Here is a 21,621-nt window from a genome sequence, read left to right as displayed (position 1 = left end):
TCCTTTTACATCAGCCATGATCCTAAGAATGTCAGTCACTATCTTTTGTCTAATTGAAACCATCCACAAACCCTCATGGCATTGCATTTAAATCCCAATGACTCTAGGGCTCCTATGATAACAGCCTTCTTTTCTTCTTAAGTATGGGACCCTATTCTTTCTATGACTACAATCCATTCTCTTCTTCCCTTGCAAACTGCTTTTGCAGTTATTACCAGGGTTTAAGTGTGTGGTCAGACATAGTGGTCAGGCAGCTTCTGATTGACCTTTAAGTCAACATCTTCCTTAGACATTGTTGCAAAGCAAATCGCTACGTAGATCTCAGCGGCAGACCTCAGGATACATGTGGGTCCACTTTGATGCTGGCCTGAGATACATTGCAGCTCTAGACCAGCCTCACATGCATAGCACAACCCTACTCCCTTACTCCCCAGTTTCAAAAAGTATCTTGATCAACCTCAAATAGGATTGTAGAGACCAGTGTTTTGAGCTCCAGACCTTGGCTTGTCAGCTCAAGTTTGCCTCAGATTTACATGCCTTTCACTTTCACACCCAAGGAACAGGACATAGAATCACTAATCAAAGGAACCTTTACTGAATAAAGGAATAAAGCAATGATCAGATGTGTAAGAATTAAAGAGACAAAGGAATGAACTGATATAAAAATAATGAGTCAGTGGAATTCACTTCTCCTTTATTTGCCTACCACTAAAAATGGTTGCTGTAAGACCTGGAGGTAATTCCGCTGTGTCTTCTGTTTTTTCTTTACATCTTCAGATCAGAGAACTGGCACATGCTTCTCCGGCCTGGTGAATGGCCGCTGTGCTCAAGAACTCCCAGGCAGAATGGCAAAAGCTCAGTGCTGTTGCGAGCCCGGCCGTTGCTGGGGCATCGGGACCATTCCTGAGGCCTGTCCTGTCAGAGGTTCTGGTGAGTGGCAGGCCACTGTCTCCTTGGCACCAAAGGTGTTTAAAAAGTTAATAACTGTGATGTACTTTGCCCTTCTACTTGGGGCAGGTCATATGCTTATATCAGATGACCATCAGTGTATAGTGCACCAGTCTTTTACAATATTTTCTTTCCTTTCTCACGACCTTGAGAATTAATTCCTCTCATATCCTGTGTATTCTAAATTAGTTTGCTTTGGGAAACTCTGCTTAGGAAGATGAGGAGTCCCTCTTGCTATATGTACCATGAATAGTGCAGTTAATTAGAGATTCTGAACTAAATACCTTGATGTTTTTGTCATCTTTATTATGGGGAAAAATGAGATACATTCTTTGTTCTCTCAAAATCGTGAAGCCATAATATACTACTTAGTTTGATCTCTAATATACTACCCTAAGTCCACAAATAATTAAGAAAATATGGTAGTTGCTTCTTTTATACTTCTACAACTAAGGAAAGATTTGAAGGCTACCTGAATAGATTCTGCTGCTGAAACTCATTTTAGAACACTGTTCTGAACATATATTAATATCAAACTCCTTAAAATGAATAAAACAGACATAAAGTGTGGGTAGACAGAATACTGATGAGAATTCAAGTAAAACTAAACATGTAGAATGAGTTACCCAAAGCTTTTCACCTGCTCAAGTAAATTTCTCGCATTCATAGTTATGTCTGGAATTTTATGAGCAATATTTAGAGTGTAAAGTAAAAATAGGTTCATACAAAGGGCTCTTTGTCTTTTGTAACTTGGTTAAAATAATGAGGACCATAAGTTTTAAATATTTCAGAAATGCCCATACCTTGTTCTTCTCACTATACAGCACTGAAAATATTGAATAATATAATAACCTCCTTATTCATATTGTATAGAACAAGTAAACTAAAAGTGACCCATGACAGCTATGTTTATGATGCAGCGAGAACTCTATTTGTGTTTAACCAAACTCTTTCTCTCACAGAAGAGTACCGTAGACTGTGCCTGGACGGTCTTCCAATGGGCGGTATTCCGGGGAGTTCAGTTTCTAGACCTGGAGGGTCTGGAGGCAACGGCAATGGTTATGGCCCAGGAGGAACAGGCTTCCTGCCCATCCCTGGAGGCAATGGCTTTTCTCCTGGTGTTGGAGGAGCTGGAGTAGGAGCTGGAGGGCAGGGACCCATCATCACGGGACTAAGTAAGTGATCAGGTTTCCTGTAGATTCTTGAGTTCCAGCCTTAAGTGATATTATATTAGCTGACACGTGTGTGTGTGTATGTGTGTGTGTGTGTGTGTGTGTGTAAAATGGACCAATATTAAATTAAATTAAGAAACTGTGATAGCAAAGCATTTTACCTATTCCTCATACCTTTGGATAAAATGGAACAAAAGTATGTGTGACCAAGGATCTTTCAAAATCCAAATGCGAGTCCAAGACATCTGATCTCGATGACATCACTGGAAAGCATGTTTGGGGTCTTGGTGGAGTTCATCTGGCCCGTCTCACTGCTCTGCTCATACACTGCTTGGATTACATTCCAAGGCCATGTCTCCAGTGAGAGAAAGCAAGCCCCGCTCTGTGCCTCTCCCAGTCCTCTGAAGCACACAGCCTCTCCACCTCACGTTTTGCCGTTGTTGTCTGATTGCTTGAAACTGAGAACCGTGGGCTGCGGAGCAGAATTGGTGCCCGCTTGCTTGACACTTAAGCCCGCTCTTTAAAAGCACTGTTCTTGATGATAATATTTAATAATGTCCCACAGTGCTCTGTTTATTCTTTCTGGCCTGCTGCCTATTTGCTACATCTAAATATTCAACAAGTTCCAAAAAGAAAAAAGTGCTCAAACGTATGGGAGAACATTCCTGAAATTTTTCAGAAAGATGCAAGTTTCCAGATGTGTGACTTACAAACTCTACTTAAGGCCATGTGCCTCAAGTATTTATTTTTAAGCTCCTCCATATTAAAGTTTAATAAAAATGTGAGGGTAACAGAGAATGACTACGAAATGACTATATATATATATATATATATATATATGTGTGTGTGTGTGTGTATGTATGTATATATACATATACATACATATATAATATGTAATATATATACCCCAATTGAAAAATATAATTTAATAAGATACAGAGTAATGCAGGCTTTTGATACAATTTTAATTAATTTCTATGAAACTTCTAAAAATCCAGTTCGAGTATATAATGCATGTTGTAATGACCAAGTATGATTTGTTATATTTTTCTGTAGCAATTCTCAACCAGACAATAGACATCTGTAAGCACCATGCCAACTTGTGTTTGAACGGACGTTGCATACCTACTGTTTCCAGCTACAGATGCGAATGTAACATGGGCTACAAGCAGGATGCTAATGGAGATTGTATAGGTAAGTTCACATTCTTTAAGCCTTCTCAGTCTTCAGATAGCCTCTGGACCATAAAAACAAATGGGACTGAATACGAACTTTTTAAGGTTGTTTGAAGTAAAATGAATTTCAGTGCTGTTTTCCTGGTGTGTATGCCACTCTCTGAATCATGGGACCCCCTTAACTGGTTGTTGACCTAAATCCCATCAAGAATTCCCCATCCCCTCTTTCTCTAAACGTAATTTCTGTCTCTCCTTCCTTTATAGACTTGCCTATCCTTAATATGAATTAAAATTTTAAAGTGAATGTATTTCACAGGCAATATTCATTCGATCCATTCAAGGTGAGAATGGATAGCCAACTATAAATATTTAAATAATTTGGTCCCAGGCTCATTTAACATCTAAAAAAGTACTGGGTCTGACTACATGACTGGAAACATTAACTTCCACTTCATTCTCTTTGTCTTTCTCCTCTTCCTCCTTCTCTGTCTTCCTTTGTGTGAGTTTTGGGTTGGTGTGTTTGTTTGTTTTTGCAGTGATTTTGTTTTGTATTGGGATTTTGGGGGTTTGGGGAAGGGGTTTGGTGGTTTTGTAAAACAAAGTTTCTCTTTGTAGCCCTTACATGTCCTAGAACTCACTATGTAGACCAAATGGCTTTGAACTCACAGAGATCTGCCTGTCTCTGCTGCCCACTGAGTGCTGAGATTAAAGGAATACAACCACACGGGCAACAACTATTAACTCCTTAAATACAGAAGGACCGCATCTAATAAATACAGAGGGCTTGGGGGATAGCTCAGCTGGTAAAGTGTTGACTGTGTAAGCGTGAAGATTTCAGATCCCCAGACATACATGTAAGAAGCAGAGAAGTGTGTGTCTGTAATCCCAGACATGGGGAAGCAGACACAGGGTTTCCTGGGACCTGCTGGCCAACTGGTCTACCCTATCAAGGAAGACCAGAGTCAATAAGATATCCTAGCCCTAAAGTAAGAAGAAGAAGGAGGAGGGGGAGGAAAAGAAGGAAGAAAAGGAGGAAGAGAATAATTGTTAGACAGGGATGTTAACCTCTGGCCTCTACACATATCTGCATACATCAATGCACACACAGAAAGAATAACCATAAATAAAAATTTTTTAAATATAATGACAGGAGCTGGAGAGCTGGCTCAGCAGTTAAGAGTACATCCTGATTTTGCAGAGGGGCTGTAACCTTGTCAAGTTGTTCCAGTTCCAGGGGATCTAAGAGCCTATTCAGGACTTGACAGGCACTTACTCATAGGTGGCATACATTCACATAGACACACACGTATACACATAATTTAATATAAGAATAAAAATCTAAACTAATTTAAATAACAGTATAAATATTGCATATCGATGTAGGTACCACCTGCGTGCATAAAAATTGCATGTTCTAAAATAAATGAAAGTATACTGATAAAGCAAAAAACTAAAAAGCTGTATTCTCTCTCTCTGTATTAGTCAGCTTGCTAAGTTGTTTTAGCTGGACCTTGTGATAAACTCAATTTTTAGTCATAAAAATCCCTATAAATAAAATAGTTGAGAAAGGACAGGATGTCATCAAGGCCTTCAGATAGTTGTGGTTCTTCTCTGCTATTCCACTCAAGGCCAGTGAATGCTAATGCATAGAGCTTCTCTGTAATGTGGAAACATCAGCAACCCTTTGTGTGTTGTGCAGAGCCCACTGATCTGTTTTGTGCATTGAGTGAATTTTGTAATGTGCATTGGTTGTCACTAGAGATTCAGTGTGTCACGAGTGATTCCACTATTTTAAAAAAAACAAGAGCAAGAGATGGCTCAGTGGTTAAGAGCACTGAGTGCTCTTCCAGAGGTCCTGAGTTCAAATCCAAGCAACCCGGCATGGTGGCTCACAACCATCTGTAATGAGATCTGATGCCCTCTGCTGGTGTATCTGAAAACAGTGACAGTGTATTCACATACATTAAATAAGTAAATAAATAAATAAACCTTTAAAAATAAATTAATAAAATATATCGATGTTTTTAAAACAACAAGCAAATAAACAAAAACAAAAAGCAGAACACAACCAAACGTGAAATTCTGCAATGCCTAGTGCATGTCTAATTCACACTTGTTAAAATCATTTTACTTCATATCATTTATCATGGGACAATGGGGAATAAATGCATTCCTCTCCTGCCCTGGGTAATATGGAGCTGTGAAAATTAACTGTTTTATAAGCTGATATAGTTATATATTACATACATAATAATTTCCAAGGGTAAAATTTTAAGCTCATGGTGTCTGAAATTTTAATAACTTCAATAATTAAAATATTTCTGCAATTCTTTTCATTTGTTTTAGGAGTCTAAGATTCCCATGAATTGTACTTGACACTACTCAGTCCTTAATGGAATCGTAGAAAGAAAGCAAAATTACCAAAGTATAGTGACTACAATGGTTGTTTATCTCCGTTCCTTTAAGAAAGGTAGAGACATGCAATGCAGGGCTCAGGAGAGTGTTGCCGGCTTGCGACCATTCTAAAACCAAATCTCCAGCTACCAGGGCTGGAGCTCATTGCTGGAGTGCTTGCCTGCATACTTAAGACCAAGGATTTGATTCCAAGAACTATAAAAAAGAAATAAAAATGAAAGCTAAATATCCCAATCCTGGTAAACAAACAGAAAGAAAGAAACCAAGTTTAAAGGGAACTTCAAATTTTAAAACAACTTAATTATTTTGCTGGTAAAGAAGTAAAGAAATCAAGGAGCAGATACGGTCCGTTAGCTGAAATGTAGGAGACTAAGAATTCAGCTTTGATACCTGTGAATGACAGGGGGGGTGGGAAGAGTTGTCATGGGCAACAGGAAGCCATGGGGGTGGGTTCTTAAGAGAGAAAGACATGCTGGGTGACACTGTAGATTCTTCCATTTTTCCATGGCTCCTTGGACAGGTTACCTGGAGGGAGGAGGTTGGGTGCTTGCTCTCTTAAAGTCTTCACCTCAACTCAGTTTTACACTGGGCTTCCAATAGGATACACCTATGAGTCATTTTTAGCTGTTGGGCTTCAGTAGTGCACCTCTAGATAACCGAGGCAATTCTTCAGCAGTGCAAAGCGAAGGTTCGGTTTCATAGTGGGAAGTGCGCAGATTGTACCTGATGTGTTTGTTCGCTAATGCTCTAAACTCTCTCTTCCCCATTCCGCTCCGCTCCTTTGGCTCAGTAGGATTGATGGTATCAACCAAAAGTGTCAATGTAAGTGAGTCTAAGGGGGCTGAAAGGACCCCGGGGTGAATTGAAAACTCACCTAATCCTGTTAGACTTTGCTGTCTTAATTGTATTCACCTTGAGGTTTTGTTTTGCCTTCTCTCTCTTGACTAGAGAGGGTTTAATTGCAGTCCATCTGAAAGTTTATATAAATGAGGCTGCCGTGGTGGAGAGAGCGCAGTCCCTCTGGCAGGAGCATCTGCGAGAAGAGCAATCTGTTTATTACCATGGTCCCCCTGGGTTGACTGCTTTGTTCTTTTCTCCAGTGTAACTAAAATTGAAATGCTAAGGACTTCTACAGGTACCTGAGATGGCAAACCAGTACAGCAGTGGTTTTAACTTGCCAGCATTCAAAATACTACTTAGTGGGCATTACTAAGAAAGGAGAAGTTCAGCGTACACTGGCACAGCGATTTCACTGGGATTTGCCTGGTCTGATTTGTTCAGTCTAGCCTGTGGTTTTACACACCCAACGTATTGGGTTCGCATTTAACTGCGCCTTAGGAGACCTTGCGTGAAAACTTTCAACTTGTTCATGCTTCAGATCGGATGATAATTACACCAAATCTTATTTTCTGTGAAAAAGAAACTCTCAGTACCAATTTCACGACTCTTAGGAGATCCAAAGTTAATGGGGAAGAAATCGCTGTTTATTCGGTTTTTGTTTTCTATATATTTATGATTGTTACTACAAAATAAAGCTTCGGTGAATATCTAGTTACGTATGTATAAACGAGCCTGCAACAAAGTAACAAAGAAATTCCCGAGTCCATCAGTTCCTTTATTTAAAACTAACAGTATTGACCACGTGGGGAGAGAGAGAGAGAGAGAGAGAGAGAGAGAGAGAGAGAGAGAGAGAGAGAGAGTCTTTAGAAACCATCCATTGTTCTCATGATATTGTCCAAGGCCTCAGGCTATTAACTTGCCTAGATTGCCAGGGCTGCTGAGTGTTCCTGTCTCTTGGAACTCACAGTTGTTATTTTTCGAAGCCTGTGCCTTTAATCACTGGGCATCATTCCAGTTGAAAAAAAAAAACAAAAAAAAAAAAAACAAAACCATTATTTCCTGATTAAAGCAAATTCACTAGGACTCTCCAATAAGCATTATTTTTGTAAATCTCCAAATTGGACTCTGTGTGTATTTGAGGAAAGGAATTTTCATTCATTTATAAATACTCTGCTATTTAGACTGTTACCACGGCCCGGCCTTCTCTCAAGTTTGGGAGGCCGAATGCACTTTAAACAAACATTTCTACAAATTGAGCGACGTCTGTAATGGTTTCTTTTGCTGCTCGCAGATGTTGATGAATGTACATCAAACCCCTGCAGTCATGGAGATTGTGTTAACACACCTGGATCCTATTACTGTAAATGTCACGCTGGATTCCAGAGGACTCCTACGAAGCAAGCATGTATCGGTAAGGCAGGGGCTCTGCTCGGAAACCCAGTCTGTGAGCTAGAGTCGGCAAGGCTGTTGAAGTTAAAGGAAGCTTATTAAAATGAGACAGATACGGATTAGTTAAGCACTGTTACATAGTGGCTTTGTTTGAGGATGCTCTTGGAGAAAAGCATAAGCACCGAGTGCGTGTGTAACCCAGGCGATGCAGTATCTGGCTTCAAAACGCTTTGTCTGCTTTCTTTGCGTATACTGCACAGCTGCCTTTCTCCAAATGACATCAGCACTGCTGTCCACTGAGCTTAAGATTTATAGTCGTTTTTCAACTACTTTTTTTTCACAATCCAACACTGAATCGTTCCTTGTCTGAATTCGTAGTCTCATTGCTTCACCCACGACATCACCGAAACCCTACCTCACTGCTGATTCAGCTCAGAATTCCTTTACGAGACAAGTTCGAGTGCCTTTCATTTCCTGCTCGTCCTCGCACAGTTAGGTGCCTGGATGGACTTCCTCCACCGGTTGTCCTCATATTGCTCTGAAGCCGGAAATTCCAGTTTCCTTCACTGACCCAGCACTGGGTTCTGACTTTTAAGGCTTTTGTCCACTATGCCAGAAACCGCTGCCCCAATGATTCCGGCCCCCTCCTACCCGCTCTCAGGCTAACTGCACCCATGTTCCTTTCTCTGTCTTTCCCCCTTCACCTACCATCCGCTTGCGCTTTCTATCCAAAAAGAGAAGCTAGTGAGAGGTGAGGATTTTGCTGAGAACTGAGCACGATCCTACACATGTAAAACAGCAGTGAGTATTTCAAATTGCATGCATGATCTTACGGCTTTCTCCAACGAGCATGACAAAGACTGTTTGGCTCTCTTTAATCTTGTCAGACATTGATGAGTGCATCCAGAATGGGGTCCTGTGTAAAAATGGCCGATGCGTGAACACAGATGGACGCTTCCAGTGCATTTGCAATGCTGGCTTTGAGTTAACCACAGATGGAGAAAACTGTGTTGGTATGGACTTCCTTTTCCCTTGAAAAGGATTTTTAGAAGATGTGCATTTTATTTAGGGCCACATATATGATGTCTACAAAGGCTTCCACAACTCGTGCGTGAAAGAAAGTGGGTCACGTTACCTAGGTAAATAGAATATGAAAGCACATGGCATGACTGGAAATGTAAAGCGATGGAATTAATGAGCCGTGAACGCTACAACAACACATAATCGGTGACGTCCTGCATTTCTCCTATGTGGTGCACATTTCAGTATACGTAGCAATTATTACTCAGCAATGTGCTGAATTTTAAATGCCACAGTCACAACACTGGCAATATAGAGAAGGGGCGCCCTCCTTCTAAATTTGGGGAAATTCTGTAGTAACTGAATCTCTTGATAGCTTGGCATGCTTAGCTGAAGAATAGACGTCAAACACTCACTAACGGAAGAGCAGATCACTCTACCTGCAGTGAGGCTCACTGGGTTTTAATTCCGTTGTAAACCGAACACCCATTGGGTGTTAAAAGACCACGGATGCTTACATGGTTTTAAGATGTATTCCTTGCCTTTTCATTCATTATACCGAAGGTCCTTCAAGCCTCTACATGACTTATGCTCATGCACTAGACAACCTTATTTTTAAAAGTGAAAGGAACGGGCAGTCAGCCCCAGAAACACATACAGATACACAGCATCGTGAAGATTGGACAGATTGTATGTATGTGTCTAGGAACATCAACAGGAAATGGGGAAAGAGGCAAAGGATTTGAAGGGAGCAAGGAAGGGAACATGGAGGGGAAGGGAAAGTGGGAAGAGGAGGGAGAAATGAGATAATTATATTATAATCTCAAAGCTAAATAACTTTAAAGAGTGAAATAGTGCCCGCAAGGACAGGATTCTGACAGAGGCAAGTTTGACTGTAGACTATGGAAGGAGAGGCATCTTGAGGCCAGGGCTCAAGGTCACTGTGTCTTCTGCCACAGACCACGATGAATGTACAACGACCAACATGTGCTTGAACGGGATGTGTATCAATGAAGATGGCAGCTTCAAGTGCGTGTGCAAGCCAGGCTTTGTCCTGGCTCCAAATGGCCGCTACTGCACAGGTACGTAGAGCTTTGAGATGAGCAAGTCACTGTGACTCACAGTCCCCGGGACCATGCAAGAGTATATTCTTTATTTCAATATCATCTTATTCATAGCGCCTGCTAGGAGTAAGACAGATGTCTAAAGCTTCCTATGGAAAAATACACTGTGAACTCTGTGAACTGAAAAGACGAGGAGAAACAATGGTGTCTTTGCAAAGTAATAATAGTATTGGAAAAATTAAGGGCCTGGCAGGGTGATTCGATTAAGTCTGAAGGAGACAATTAAAAAACAGTGTCTTCCTGCTTGTTGGCTAAATGAACAAGAGTAATCAAATGCCCTTGCAAACTTTTCATTTTTATATATTCCCAGGACTGGATTTTTCTAAGGTCATTTTTATGGGCACAGTATCTCATATTTTCCGTAGAGCTGATCTGCAGTTTCTTTGGAAACATATCATGAATCTATTATCTTAGTTTCATTAAGTAGAGACATAATTTGAGTGTTTTCATTAGCTATTTTGTTTATGAAGCAGTTGTGGAGACCCAACTCTAGTGATAATTTTAATAAATAGAGACCCCCTGGAAATCTGTGACACTCTATGACATCCATGCTCACAAGCAGAGCTTCGTAACATGGAACATGTCTTTGTGGGTTTTGTCTTGGAAGCAAGCTTTTCTTTTTATTTCCGTTTCCTTCCTTAGAGAAGATCAACCTTTCTGCCTTCAATTACACCGGTCTAACTGAATAAAATGAGACTCGTTACCATGCCCTATGACTTCATTAACATTGCAGGGACAGTAGGGATACAAAGTGGTGCCAAGTTTATGTATAACAGTTAGCTTTTGACTTTGCAAAGGAGGGGAATACAAAGTGGAGTGGACCAGCTATGGCTTAGGATTGATACCTCAAAGTCGGTTGGCTGAGATAGGTTTAACAGGATAGGTGCCCAGCATTGCCCTGTACCATCCAGGATTGCACGACAGTCTGGACCGTCACTTGAGAGTTTCTTAGGAAGATTGAACACCTGTATAAGATGCCAGCCTGTACCCATTCATCCTTCCTGGAAATCACTCTTCATCAGCTTTCTTTACTACCAGTGTCCCAAGCTATGTCTTCTCACTTCCGTGTCTGAGGTGGGCCTCTGCTGCTCAGAAACCTCCTTAGTGTTGGACGGCGTTTGATAAATACAAGTGGACTGGAAGCCAAGGTCTACCTCAGCTCTTTGTTGTTGGTATGAAATGTTCAAGGTAGTGCCAAAGCAGAATCTGCCTCCCTGTGAAAAACATTGCAAAAGTCGACCATAGATTTATAGAGACTTACTTTGCCTAATTTGAGTTAGATATTATTAGTAGTAAACAGGCTATCAAAGAGATAGTAGATGTCGTGAGACTCTTTTTTCCCCCTTCAATGCATAAGGCAGATCTTATTCGGCCTTCTACAAAAGCGCTTGATAGGACTGTATTGTTATAGATGCCAGTTTGCACTTATATAAAACCTTCTACAAGTTACTCAGTTGAAAGGCTGGTAGGCTAGAGTGGTTCAGCAGGCAAAGTCTGTGACTCAGTAACGGACCAGCTTCTGTCCCCCCTGGGCAGACGTGGACGAGTGCCAGACCCCGGGCATCTGCATGAATGGGCACTGCATCAACAACGAAGGGTCCTTCCGCTGTGACTGTCCTCCCGGCCTGGCTGTGGGTGTGGATGGACGTGTATGTGTTGGTAAGTGAAGCAGTCTATAATGGCCCGATGGTCCCAAGTGATCTCTGAAAACGTAAAATGGGATATGTCTACACAAAAGAATAGTATTTGACCACAAGGGAGGATGCATGCTAAAAACACAGGTAAGATTTGAACGCATGCCAAGTGGAAAGCGCCAGTCACAAAATGGCCACATTGTGTTCGATGTCCTTCATAGGAAATGGCCAGAGAGGCAAAGCTGCGTGCATTTAATGTGACTGCTAAGGGCAGAGAAGACATGGTGGTGGGAGAAGGAAATGTTAGCTAAAGAACAATGCAAACGGTCTTAAAGCCACTGTGAGTGTAAATGCTCTTAAGATGTAGAATTTCCATGGGTAAATTCTAGGGCATATAAGTTATATCTTAATAAAACTCTTTTCTAAAACTGAGGCCCTAAACTCTCTTTTCAAAGCTCTGATGATACACAAAGAAAGAGAGTTCTGAGTCCAGTGGTTATTCATGCTGTTATTAACCACAGCATATAGAATTGGGGATTATAGTCACATTCACGTACACTCTTAACTTTTGTTCAAATAAAGCCTGGAAGATAAGCAACTCGTGCCATGGCAGTGTACTCATATCCAATGCTTAAAGTATTCAGGAGTATTTCTCACCACCATGAAGGGAGACTGTGAGACGGAATACACATTTTACTCTAAGCCATTCCGAATTCCTTTTGGAAACTGAATGGACAGCATGGAAATGAATCAAAAGGGCCATGCTTTGGCATTGAAAAGGCGTGCGGAGGATGTGAGAGGCTGTGGGCTCTTCAAGGCCTAAGCAGTAACTCTGCGGTGATAGCGTAGAGACGTTAGAAGGAGACATTGACGGAGTTTCCCCTACCAAGTGCTTTTGTGACTTGAAGTATGGGTTGGTCTGATTCTCTGACTCTCAGCTTATGCAGGAAGACAGCTAGGCTGGTTTGAAAGCCTATTTGAGAGAAGGGAAATTCTTAGCCATCGTACTTTAATACTTTACGTGTAACTCCTGAGTCCCGGGCGGGATGAGGAGGGACAAGGAGGGGTCGGCAGATGGAAATCATCTGTTCTCTCAAATCCTCCGCTGTCCGGCGGAGGCTCCGTCCCAGCCTGCAGGTTTGTCCGGAGGAATTTTGGATATGGCAGCTAGAAGAATGTAGCTCCTTCCTGTGCAGAGAGCCCAGATATTTTTCAGTTTGCCTTAAAATACTTGGTTTCTTTTCATCTACACCTAAATGATTCCGCTGAAATCAAAAGTGAACGCCAAGCTGATTTAGGATGGAGAAATTACTTTTTTCTTTCAAGCACCCAATTTTGAGCGTTTATCACAAAATTGATGTTCAAAACCAAGACTTGGTCCTTTTTATCCACGCGCCTGGAACACATCAGAAATCTTCGGAATGCTTTTGTGAATTTTTTGTCTTCGTGGCAGTATCAACTTTTTAACATAGAGGACCATTTATTCGGGTGGAAAATTAAATATTGCTATTCTCACACTAAAGGTGGGTTTTTTCAGTCCTTCCAATAAACAGTGGGAACTGCTCCTTGTTACGTGAGGAAGAAGTCACGCCTATGTCCTCTTTGAATTGACTCTTTAACTGAAGTTTTTTTAATGATTTTTGTTTCTATAAGGATTGAAATTGTTAAAATAAAAACTTTCAGAAAATTAGGCTACAGTTTTAGCGAACTGAAGAACCATGGCTCCCAGTGTAAACAAGAGACAACACTTATGTTTTCCTCTCATCCCCATCCTTTTAAACTGTTTTGTAGTTATTTCAGTAGACAGAGCAAATCCCATAATGACGGAAGAAAAGTCAGGTTAGCCCATAACTTAGCAGTTAGGTAACCAAGAAATTCTATGAAGATTTTATTTAATGGGAGAGATCCAAATTTAGAAACTAAAATGTTCACGAGCACATGATAATTAACATTCCTGAGTTTTAAATAAAAAAATTCCCTTCTTCAGCTCTTCAGTAAGTGACAGTGGGGGCAGGGATCCTTTGTATTATTGGAAGCACCCTAGGATGGCTTTGCAAATATTAAAATTACCTTGCGTGCCCACCCCATGAAGCCCTTTCTTCATGTGACCCAGTCCACAGACATATCATCCTCTGTCCTGTCTATTGTGACACAAGGCTAGCCTCCTTCCATCATCTGTTCAGTGCTGACACTGTGGGTGTTATAGCATTGGGCTTGCCTCTTAAACCAAATAAAAAGCCCTCCCAGGGATCCCATGGGATTCTTTTGGTCTTGACAAGATTTAAGTAAGAAGAACCTCAATTTATAGCCCAGATTATGCACAAAAATCTTAACTTTTTAAATAACCATTTTCTTAAGAGCTTAACTAGCTAGATTACAGAGAGATGATAGACGATAGATGATAGATGATAGATAGATAGATAGATAGATAGATAGATAGATAGATAGATAGATAGATAACCTTGGGCAGATATGAGAGATCAGTCATTAATTTCTCTATATCTTATATCAGGATGGGATCTCGAATTTACCTTGCTATTGGAAATTTTTTATTTAAATTTCATTTTTAGTGGGCTCCTTTAAACACTGGCTTTAGACCATTTTCTCGTGTTTCCAAACCCTAACATATTTCCTTATAGAAGTTAATGTTCCCCTCTTTATCCATTCTGTTGTTTGCTATCTGTGTGCTATCAGACAAGGTATATATAGTCCCTCGGAGGGGGCAGGGACCACTCCTTTCCTCAGCGGCTCTGTTGATTAAATGTGTTAGTGCCACATACCTCACCTCTGTAAAGCATTGTACGGTGTCGGCTCAGAGCAGACAGTTAATAAGAAGGCTGCAGGGATGACTCAGTGGCTAAGAGTGCATAGCGCTGTTGCAGAGGACCCAACTTTGATTTCCAGAACTCGTTTTGGCACAATCCCCTTCTAACTCCAGACCCAAGGTATCTGATATCCTCCTCTGGCTTCATATGGGCACCTGCACATATGTGTGTGCGTGTACACGTAATTAAAAATAAAAATAAAATCTCATTTAAAAGAAAAATAGTACTTTTTCTTTTACTCGGTTAGAATAACGACATCATATCGAGGGTGAGTCTTAGGAGTTGCTTGCTGACTTATGTAGTAAAGTTGACACTAAAAAGCAAATAATGCAAAATGAGTATTCCTCATCCATATGTATTTTTTTTTCTTTTTTTTCGGAGCTGGGGACCGAACCCAGGGCCTTGCGCTCGCTAGGCAAGCGCTCTACCGCTGAGCTAAATCCCCAACCCCATCCATACGTATTTTGCTAGAGGTTTCTAAAATTTGTTAGCATATTGGTGAAATTTTCTCAAAATTACCTCATTTTAAAGAAAAAAACAGGCTAAAATGCAAATTATATGTAAAATATATATCTTAATATATACATATATATGTGTGTGTTGAATGCATATATGACTCTGGTCCACCCAGTTCCCACACAGGTCCTGTGATCTCATTCTCATAGCTCGCAGATTGCATTTGTCTTTCCTATTATGACTCGGTTACACTATTAGGGGAATATGAACTGAAGTTCTATCTTGGAGTCCTTGATCATAGTACTGTCCTTGTCAAAGATCAAAGAAATAAGGTTGCTACCCCCTGGGGCTTTTATTTCCTAAGTGTTGCTTGGCACCCCACTTAATGTTTAGCTAGCATTCCTGTTAATTTTAGAAACTACTCCATCGGTAGCCAGGAGTGTAGTAATCTGAGATACATCGTCTAACGGAGATCTGAACTCAGGGTAGGCGTGGTCCAAAGACCCACGCAAGAATCATGCTGCTTTCTTTCTTGGGGACCTCCTGGTATCAAGTGCTCTCAGTAACTTAGTCAACCACACAAACTGGTGTGTAATGAGCTTGCTCCTGTGATAGATTCCACAGCTTTTTGTCTACTTGCTTTTATTCTTTCACTGTTTTAGGTTTGTTTATTATTTTTACCTTTATATGTGTGTACCTGGGTGAGCTTGTGTGCACCATGTATATGCAGGTGCTCTCTAAGGCCAAAAGAAGGTGCCGGATCCCCTGGAATTAAAGCAACAGGTAGTTGTAATTTTCCATGAGGATTGTGGGAACTGTACTCAGGTCTTCCACAAAAGCAGTTAAGTAAGTACCATTAGCCTCTGAATCATCTCCCTAGCCCAGTCCACTTGCTTTTGAAAAATTGCACATTGCATGTTCTTGTCCTAAAAATGGAAGCAACTTTGACCGTGCTGACCCCTTACAAAGCTCTCACAGAAATCCTCCTTAAAATCAAAACTGTGCTTCTCCAGATTAGAACGATAAACTCAGGAATAACCAACATCTCGGCATTTAACAGAGCTATGAATCCGATAGAGTTAATGGTTAAAAACCACGAGAGCATAAGAAAGCATTAGAAGACACACACTAAGAAATAGATACAGTTATTTACAACTTGTGAACAATGTTAGGGGCTTAGAGTGGGGGCTATCTCTGATGAAATCACCATGTTCTGCTGCTTAGAAACTTTGTTGCCTCTCTGGCCTTTAAGATGTTCCAAGTTTTTTCTTAAAAATAATTCATTGTTTACTACCTCATAAAACTATAATTATTTCATAAGACTGGAGGGTGAGGGAATGAAGGAGAGTGGGATTTTTAGGGATGTGGATTGGCATAGAGGGGAAAGAGGCACCTTGGAAATCACTCAAGCCTGCCCTGAATCCCAACTTGGGCCTTTGGGAGTCTGTTAGTTTGACCTTTTACCTATTCTCTCTCAGCTCCAGTGACCTCTTTCATGAGACCATGTCTGCTTAGCCCCATTAGTAAGGTGCCAGAGGGAGAAAGTGATTGTTTTCTTTTTCTTAAGTCTGTATCTTGGGGTTGGGGATTTAGCTCAGTGGTAGAGCGCTTGCCTAGGAAGCCCAAGGCCCTGGGTTCGGTCCCCAGCTCCAGAAAAAAAAGAACCAAAAAAAAAAAGTCTGTATCTTAAATTGTTTTGTATCTTTAATTATTTTGTTTTGTTTTTCTACAACAAAATGTCATGACTAAAACAGCAAGTAGGGGAGGAAAGGTTTTTTTGGTTTTTTGGTTTTTTTAGCTTTTCTAAGTTGCTGTTCATCACCGACAGAAAAATCAGGACAGGAACTCAAGTAGAACCAGAACATGGAAGCAGGAGCTGAAGTAGAGGCCACAGAGGGATGCTGTTTACTGGCTTGCTCCCCATGGTTTGCTCAGCCTGCTTTCTTATAGAACCCAGAACCACCAGCTCAGGGATAGCACCACTCACAATGGGCTAGCCCATTCTCCACTGATCACTAATTGAGAATATGTATTATGGCTGAATTTCATGGAAGCATTTCCTTAACTAACACTCCTTCCTCTCTGATGACTCTAGCTTGTGTTCAGTTGGCAAAAGTCAACCCATTACAGTCCTTTTTAAAGGAACAGGTTCTCACTATGTAGCTGGCCCAGAACTCACTTTGTAGACCAGGTTAGCCTTGAACTCACAGAGATCTTCCTGTCTCAGCCTCCTGAGTGCTGGGAGTAAGGGAATGTGCCACCATGATCAGCTCATTTTTAAAACATGACTCTTAATTGAGCCAGGATACTGGAGACTAAAAACATAGTCACCAACTCATCCTCGGGTTGAGAAGAAAGACTTGCTAATATAAGAAGTGAAAGCAAGAGATCTCCTAGGCAATCTCCAGTCATTTCAAGGCAGCTGATCTTTGTTGCTCCTTAGAAGTTCTCAAATAGAAACAAGAGTCCAATGCCAGTCCGAGGCCAAGACAAGCTCTGATTAAAGCCCAAAGTGGTGGTTTTAACTGTTGCTATATCCTTAGCCAATGAAAGGTCTGTGAGAATGGTTGGGGTTATGGACACGTGTGTGGCACAGAGAACTCCAGATGGGTAGGGCGGGGGACTGCAGTCGTTGGTATGTTTTTAGCTGTCCCCTTACTCTACAGGCATTTGTTCATTCCCCAGCCTCGAAGATGCTAAAGATGGGAAATAAGAGAAAATGGCAGATGTTCTCGAACATTCCCAAGGCATAACCTCTTAGGTGAAAGAAGCCTTCCATTCTTGTCTCTGATGGCAAATCCCTTTATTTTCACTAGACACGCATATGCGCAGCACCTGCTATGGGGAAATCAAGAAAGGAGTGTGTGTGCGGCCCTTCCCGGGTGCAGTGACCAAGTCTGAATGCTGCTGTGCTAATCCAGACTATGGTTTTGGAGAGCCCTGCCAGCCTTGTCCTGCTAAAAATTCAGGTAATCGGGTGGGTGGGAGGGGAAGCATCCCCACAGGAGCAGGGGGAGGGGGGATGGGAGGGAGGACTGGGACATTCGAAATGTAAATACATAAACTACCCAATAAAAGAAAAAGGGAAATTGGAAATTCAACAGTGGACTCCGCCCACTCTAGAGTGTTTTGTCTTCTGAACTGAAGAAGAAAGAGCGGAGTTTATATCGTTATGTGAAGCAGGCAGTCAGCAGCCTCCGGTTGTGAGCCTGCCCCACTTCACGGTGATCACGGTGAACAAGATGTATTTGCTGCTGTATAACAGATTTTATACATGGCTGTTACCTGACAGTATAAATAGGTTGACATTGTACTTGCCACTGTTGGAATTATAAATACAAAACGGTCTGACTGGATCTTTTGAAATCTAGACACCTCATGATGTCCCACATCCATCGAGGTCGACCGTTGTTCATTCATGCTTGGGATGGGCCTCTTTGGATAATAATTAAGTCCAGTGAGGTTCAAAAAATAAACAACCTCCCTGCCTTTTCTTATACTATTCTGTGATTTTAGAATTCTTAAGACAATTATGTTCCAGAAAATGGATTTTTTCCATTATTAAAATGAATGTACATAAAATTGTTATTTTAACGGCTGAGTTATGGAACAGGCTAGGCATAACATCTCTCTGTGTTCATTGCTATATTAATGGCTGAGTTTAACGTCTCCATTGTTATGTTAATGAGTGGATGTGGTATGGGCATGGCCTGACTTCCTGTTTGTTCTTTCTCACACAGCGGAGTTCCATGGTCTTTGTAGCGGTGGCGTAGGCATCACTGTGGATGGAAGAGGTGATTCTGCTCAACTTGTGATTATAAAATATCGCTATATCGCTTGCCGGTTCTCAGATGGATAGAGTTGTTTACAGTGGAAATTCACAAACGGAGAAAGGGTTGTTAAGTTAGACAGTGTTAAGTGGCATTTTACAAGTGATTGCTTTTCCTTATAGACAAATATTTATTGGTTAAAGTTGCTTCATTGAGAATGTTACTAAAAATCCATAACCATGATTTTATGTGTTCATTTATTTGAGGCAGTGCTATATCACGTGATTATACGGACACAGCTAGAAAGGTATCCGTCTCTAGAGATGTATGATACGGATCAAGTCTGGGACATGCTCTCCCCAAATTAGACTGTGTTTTAGAACCACCAAGATGTTTCTGTCCAACTATAGAATTCATTCATGTTTTCTTATTGCAAACGTAGCATTATGTTTCAAGAAAACTCAGAGAAGAAGATATACGTGTTGAACAGGGGAGAATGTTTGATGTGATGTGAAGTTTTAAATGAAGATCTGAAACCAAAGAAAGAGGCAGAATTTTACAGGGATTTTTTTTTTCTCAGATGCAAAATGAAAAGCTAGATAATCAGAGAGTTTCTAAGGAAGTCTTCCTAATTGCCTTTTTCCTTTTTAAGATGGAGTCTCGAAACCCTGGCTGGCTTTGAACTCCTGATTCTCCTGCCCTGTCCTAGGTGCTGGGATTATATAGATGTTCTGTAGATAACCAATTCCTATAAATCCCAATTCCTATAAACAACCATTATCAGAATCTGATCACAGTGAACAGAATGGGATTTTTGCGTCACAGTCCTGTTGTTGTTGATGAGGAGGAGAAGGAGGACGAGGGTGGGGGAGGAGGAGGGTAAGGAGAAGAAGGAAGGTGAAGGGGGTGAGGAGTCCCCCTCAATGGCCTCCAGCTAAAGCCTATTGCCTGTTGGGAATTATGTGTTTGTTTCACGGGCGCTGGTGACACAGCACTCATGTGTCCGTGGTGTGCTGTAAATCACTGGGTTGTCAGCAGCCATATTTAAGTGTTTTCTGGATTCATTCCAACTCATCAACAATGAGAGACACTGCGTATCCTATTTCTTAGGTAATTGCTAAATATGAGAACAAAGCAGGGACATCCAGTGACCATAAAATCATACAGGCCTTCCTAATAAATTTCTATGTTTTAATTAGATGACTTTAAATACTTATTAAATTGACTTTTCCTTTGGATTTTGAGCCAACAGCCTGTAAATGTTCTTTATTAATTTTGTCAAAAATATAGACATACTGCATGACTTAATTATTTGGCTGCTGTCAACGCCTTTCTTTTTTACTGACTTACCAGTGAAGTGTCTTGTATCCTTCCATTTTATTTTCTTCTTTTTATTTTCCTTTTTTTATCCCCTAAAAGGCAAATTGTAGGTTAGATATTTCACGTGTTGGAAGTTCCTTACTAGATCCTTTTCTTAGTCTGCAAACAGGTGTCTGTGAGTGTTAACCATGCTATATTTCACACAGATATCAATGAGTGTGCTTTGGATCCTGACATATGTGCCAACGGGATCTGTGAAAACTTGCGAGGCAGCTACCGGTGTAACTGCAACAGTGGCTATGAGCCAGACGCCTCAGGAAGAAATTGCATTGGTAAGTTACTGGAGATCTATGCACAAGGGCCATCCATGTTGTCTGACCCCATGGATAAGAGAAGAAGTGACAATTAATGATGAAAACTAGACATCCCATAGCTCCCCTCATCGCCTGTGTACTGTGTATTGATACAGAGTCGTTAGGACTGAGTTCTGCAGCACAGCGTCAAACTCGCTGGTGTACTGTTACTTAAGATAGTCTTCTCCCAAATGAGTGAATCATTCACCCATTGCTTCTCTGTACTTATGTAATCCTAAATGTCTCCAATGAGACATAGACTTCAGAAACTAACACTCTTGGTTATAGTAAAGTTGGGGAAAGGGTGATGTTCCAATTGGAGGAACTTCAGCTTTATCCAGAAACCACTAATTGCTGCCACGTGCCTAAATGTGACAGCAGAAGTAAGTGTGCCCCTGTTTCAACTTATAATAGGAAAAAACCCTTCTGTGTAACTTGCATTCAGCAGAAGGAAAGGGGACAAAATGAACACAAAATGAACAGTGCTTTATTGGTTTATACACTTAAGATACTGGACGGAATCAAAATTGTCCCACAGAACAACTAACTCTTTTTCCATAAAGTGAGAATTAATAAATCTATCATTGGAAGGAATATTTACAAATTATCCATAATGCTTTTACAACCTATCAATTGATGATTGTGGATAAAGAAACTTAACATTCTAGGTTTCTACTGATGGATTTATTACTCAATATATCCATTTGACCTTGAGTTTAAGATGTATGCAGATAGACTTTTAATACTCCCTGATTACATATTTAAATAGATTGAACATCTGTAGGGAAAGGTACCAGCCAAAGATTATCAAACAGTTCTAAAAGCAGGCAAATGTGCTAGAGAACCTTGTCTAGCACTCAGGAAGCCTTGGGTTCAATCCTTGGCACCACATAAACCAAAGGGTCGTGGTACACACCTCTAATCCCAGAACCCGAGAGGCAGGAAGCTGAGGAATTCAATCTCTATAGCTATCGTAGTCCCTGGCCAGCCTGGGCTGGAAATCCTATCTTAATAAATAAATATACAACCTAAGCCATCTTTTATTCAGCACAAACAAAGGCACTTCCAAATTAGCCTCTAAAGAGTTCAGGTGAGGGGCTGGGGATTTAGCTCAGTGGTAGAGCGCTTACCTAGGAAGCGCAAGGCCCTGGGTTCGGTCCCCAGCTCCGAAAAAAAAGAA

General features: G+C 40.9%; 1 protein-coding gene across 1 annotated transcript in view; it reads left to right on the top strand.

Moving 5' to 3' along the window:
- The window catches only part of Fbn2 (fibrillin 2), a 205,397-nt gene that overhangs the window by 99,357 nt on the left and 84,419 nt on the right, over positions 1-21,621 (top strand). Inside the window, 10 exon segments of the mRNA NM_031826.2 lie at positions 778-930; positions 1,911-2,123; positions 3,177-3,314; positions 7,842-7,961; positions 8,827-8,952; positions 9,919-10,041; positions 11,620-11,742; positions 17,815-17,967; positions 18,739-18,792; positions 20,295-20,420. Of these exon segments, the coding sequence (NP_114014.2) occupies positions 778-930; positions 1,911-2,123; positions 3,177-3,314; positions 7,842-7,961; positions 8,827-8,952; positions 9,919-10,041; positions 11,620-11,742; positions 17,815-17,967; positions 18,739-18,792; positions 20,295-20,420 (1,329 nt within the window).

The sequence above is a fragment of the Rattus norvegicus genome, chromosome 18 (genome assembly GCF_021556685.1).
Source record: "Rattus norvegicus strain SHRSP/BbbUtx chromosome 18, alternate assembly SHRSP_T2T, whole genome shotgun sequence".
Taxonomy (NCBI): Eukaryota; Metazoa; Chordata; class Mammalia; order Rodentia; family Muridae; genus Rattus; species Rattus norvegicus.
The sequence above is the reverse complement of the archived record's forward strand: the minus strand, read 5'-3'. Positions and strand labels throughout refer to the sequence as shown.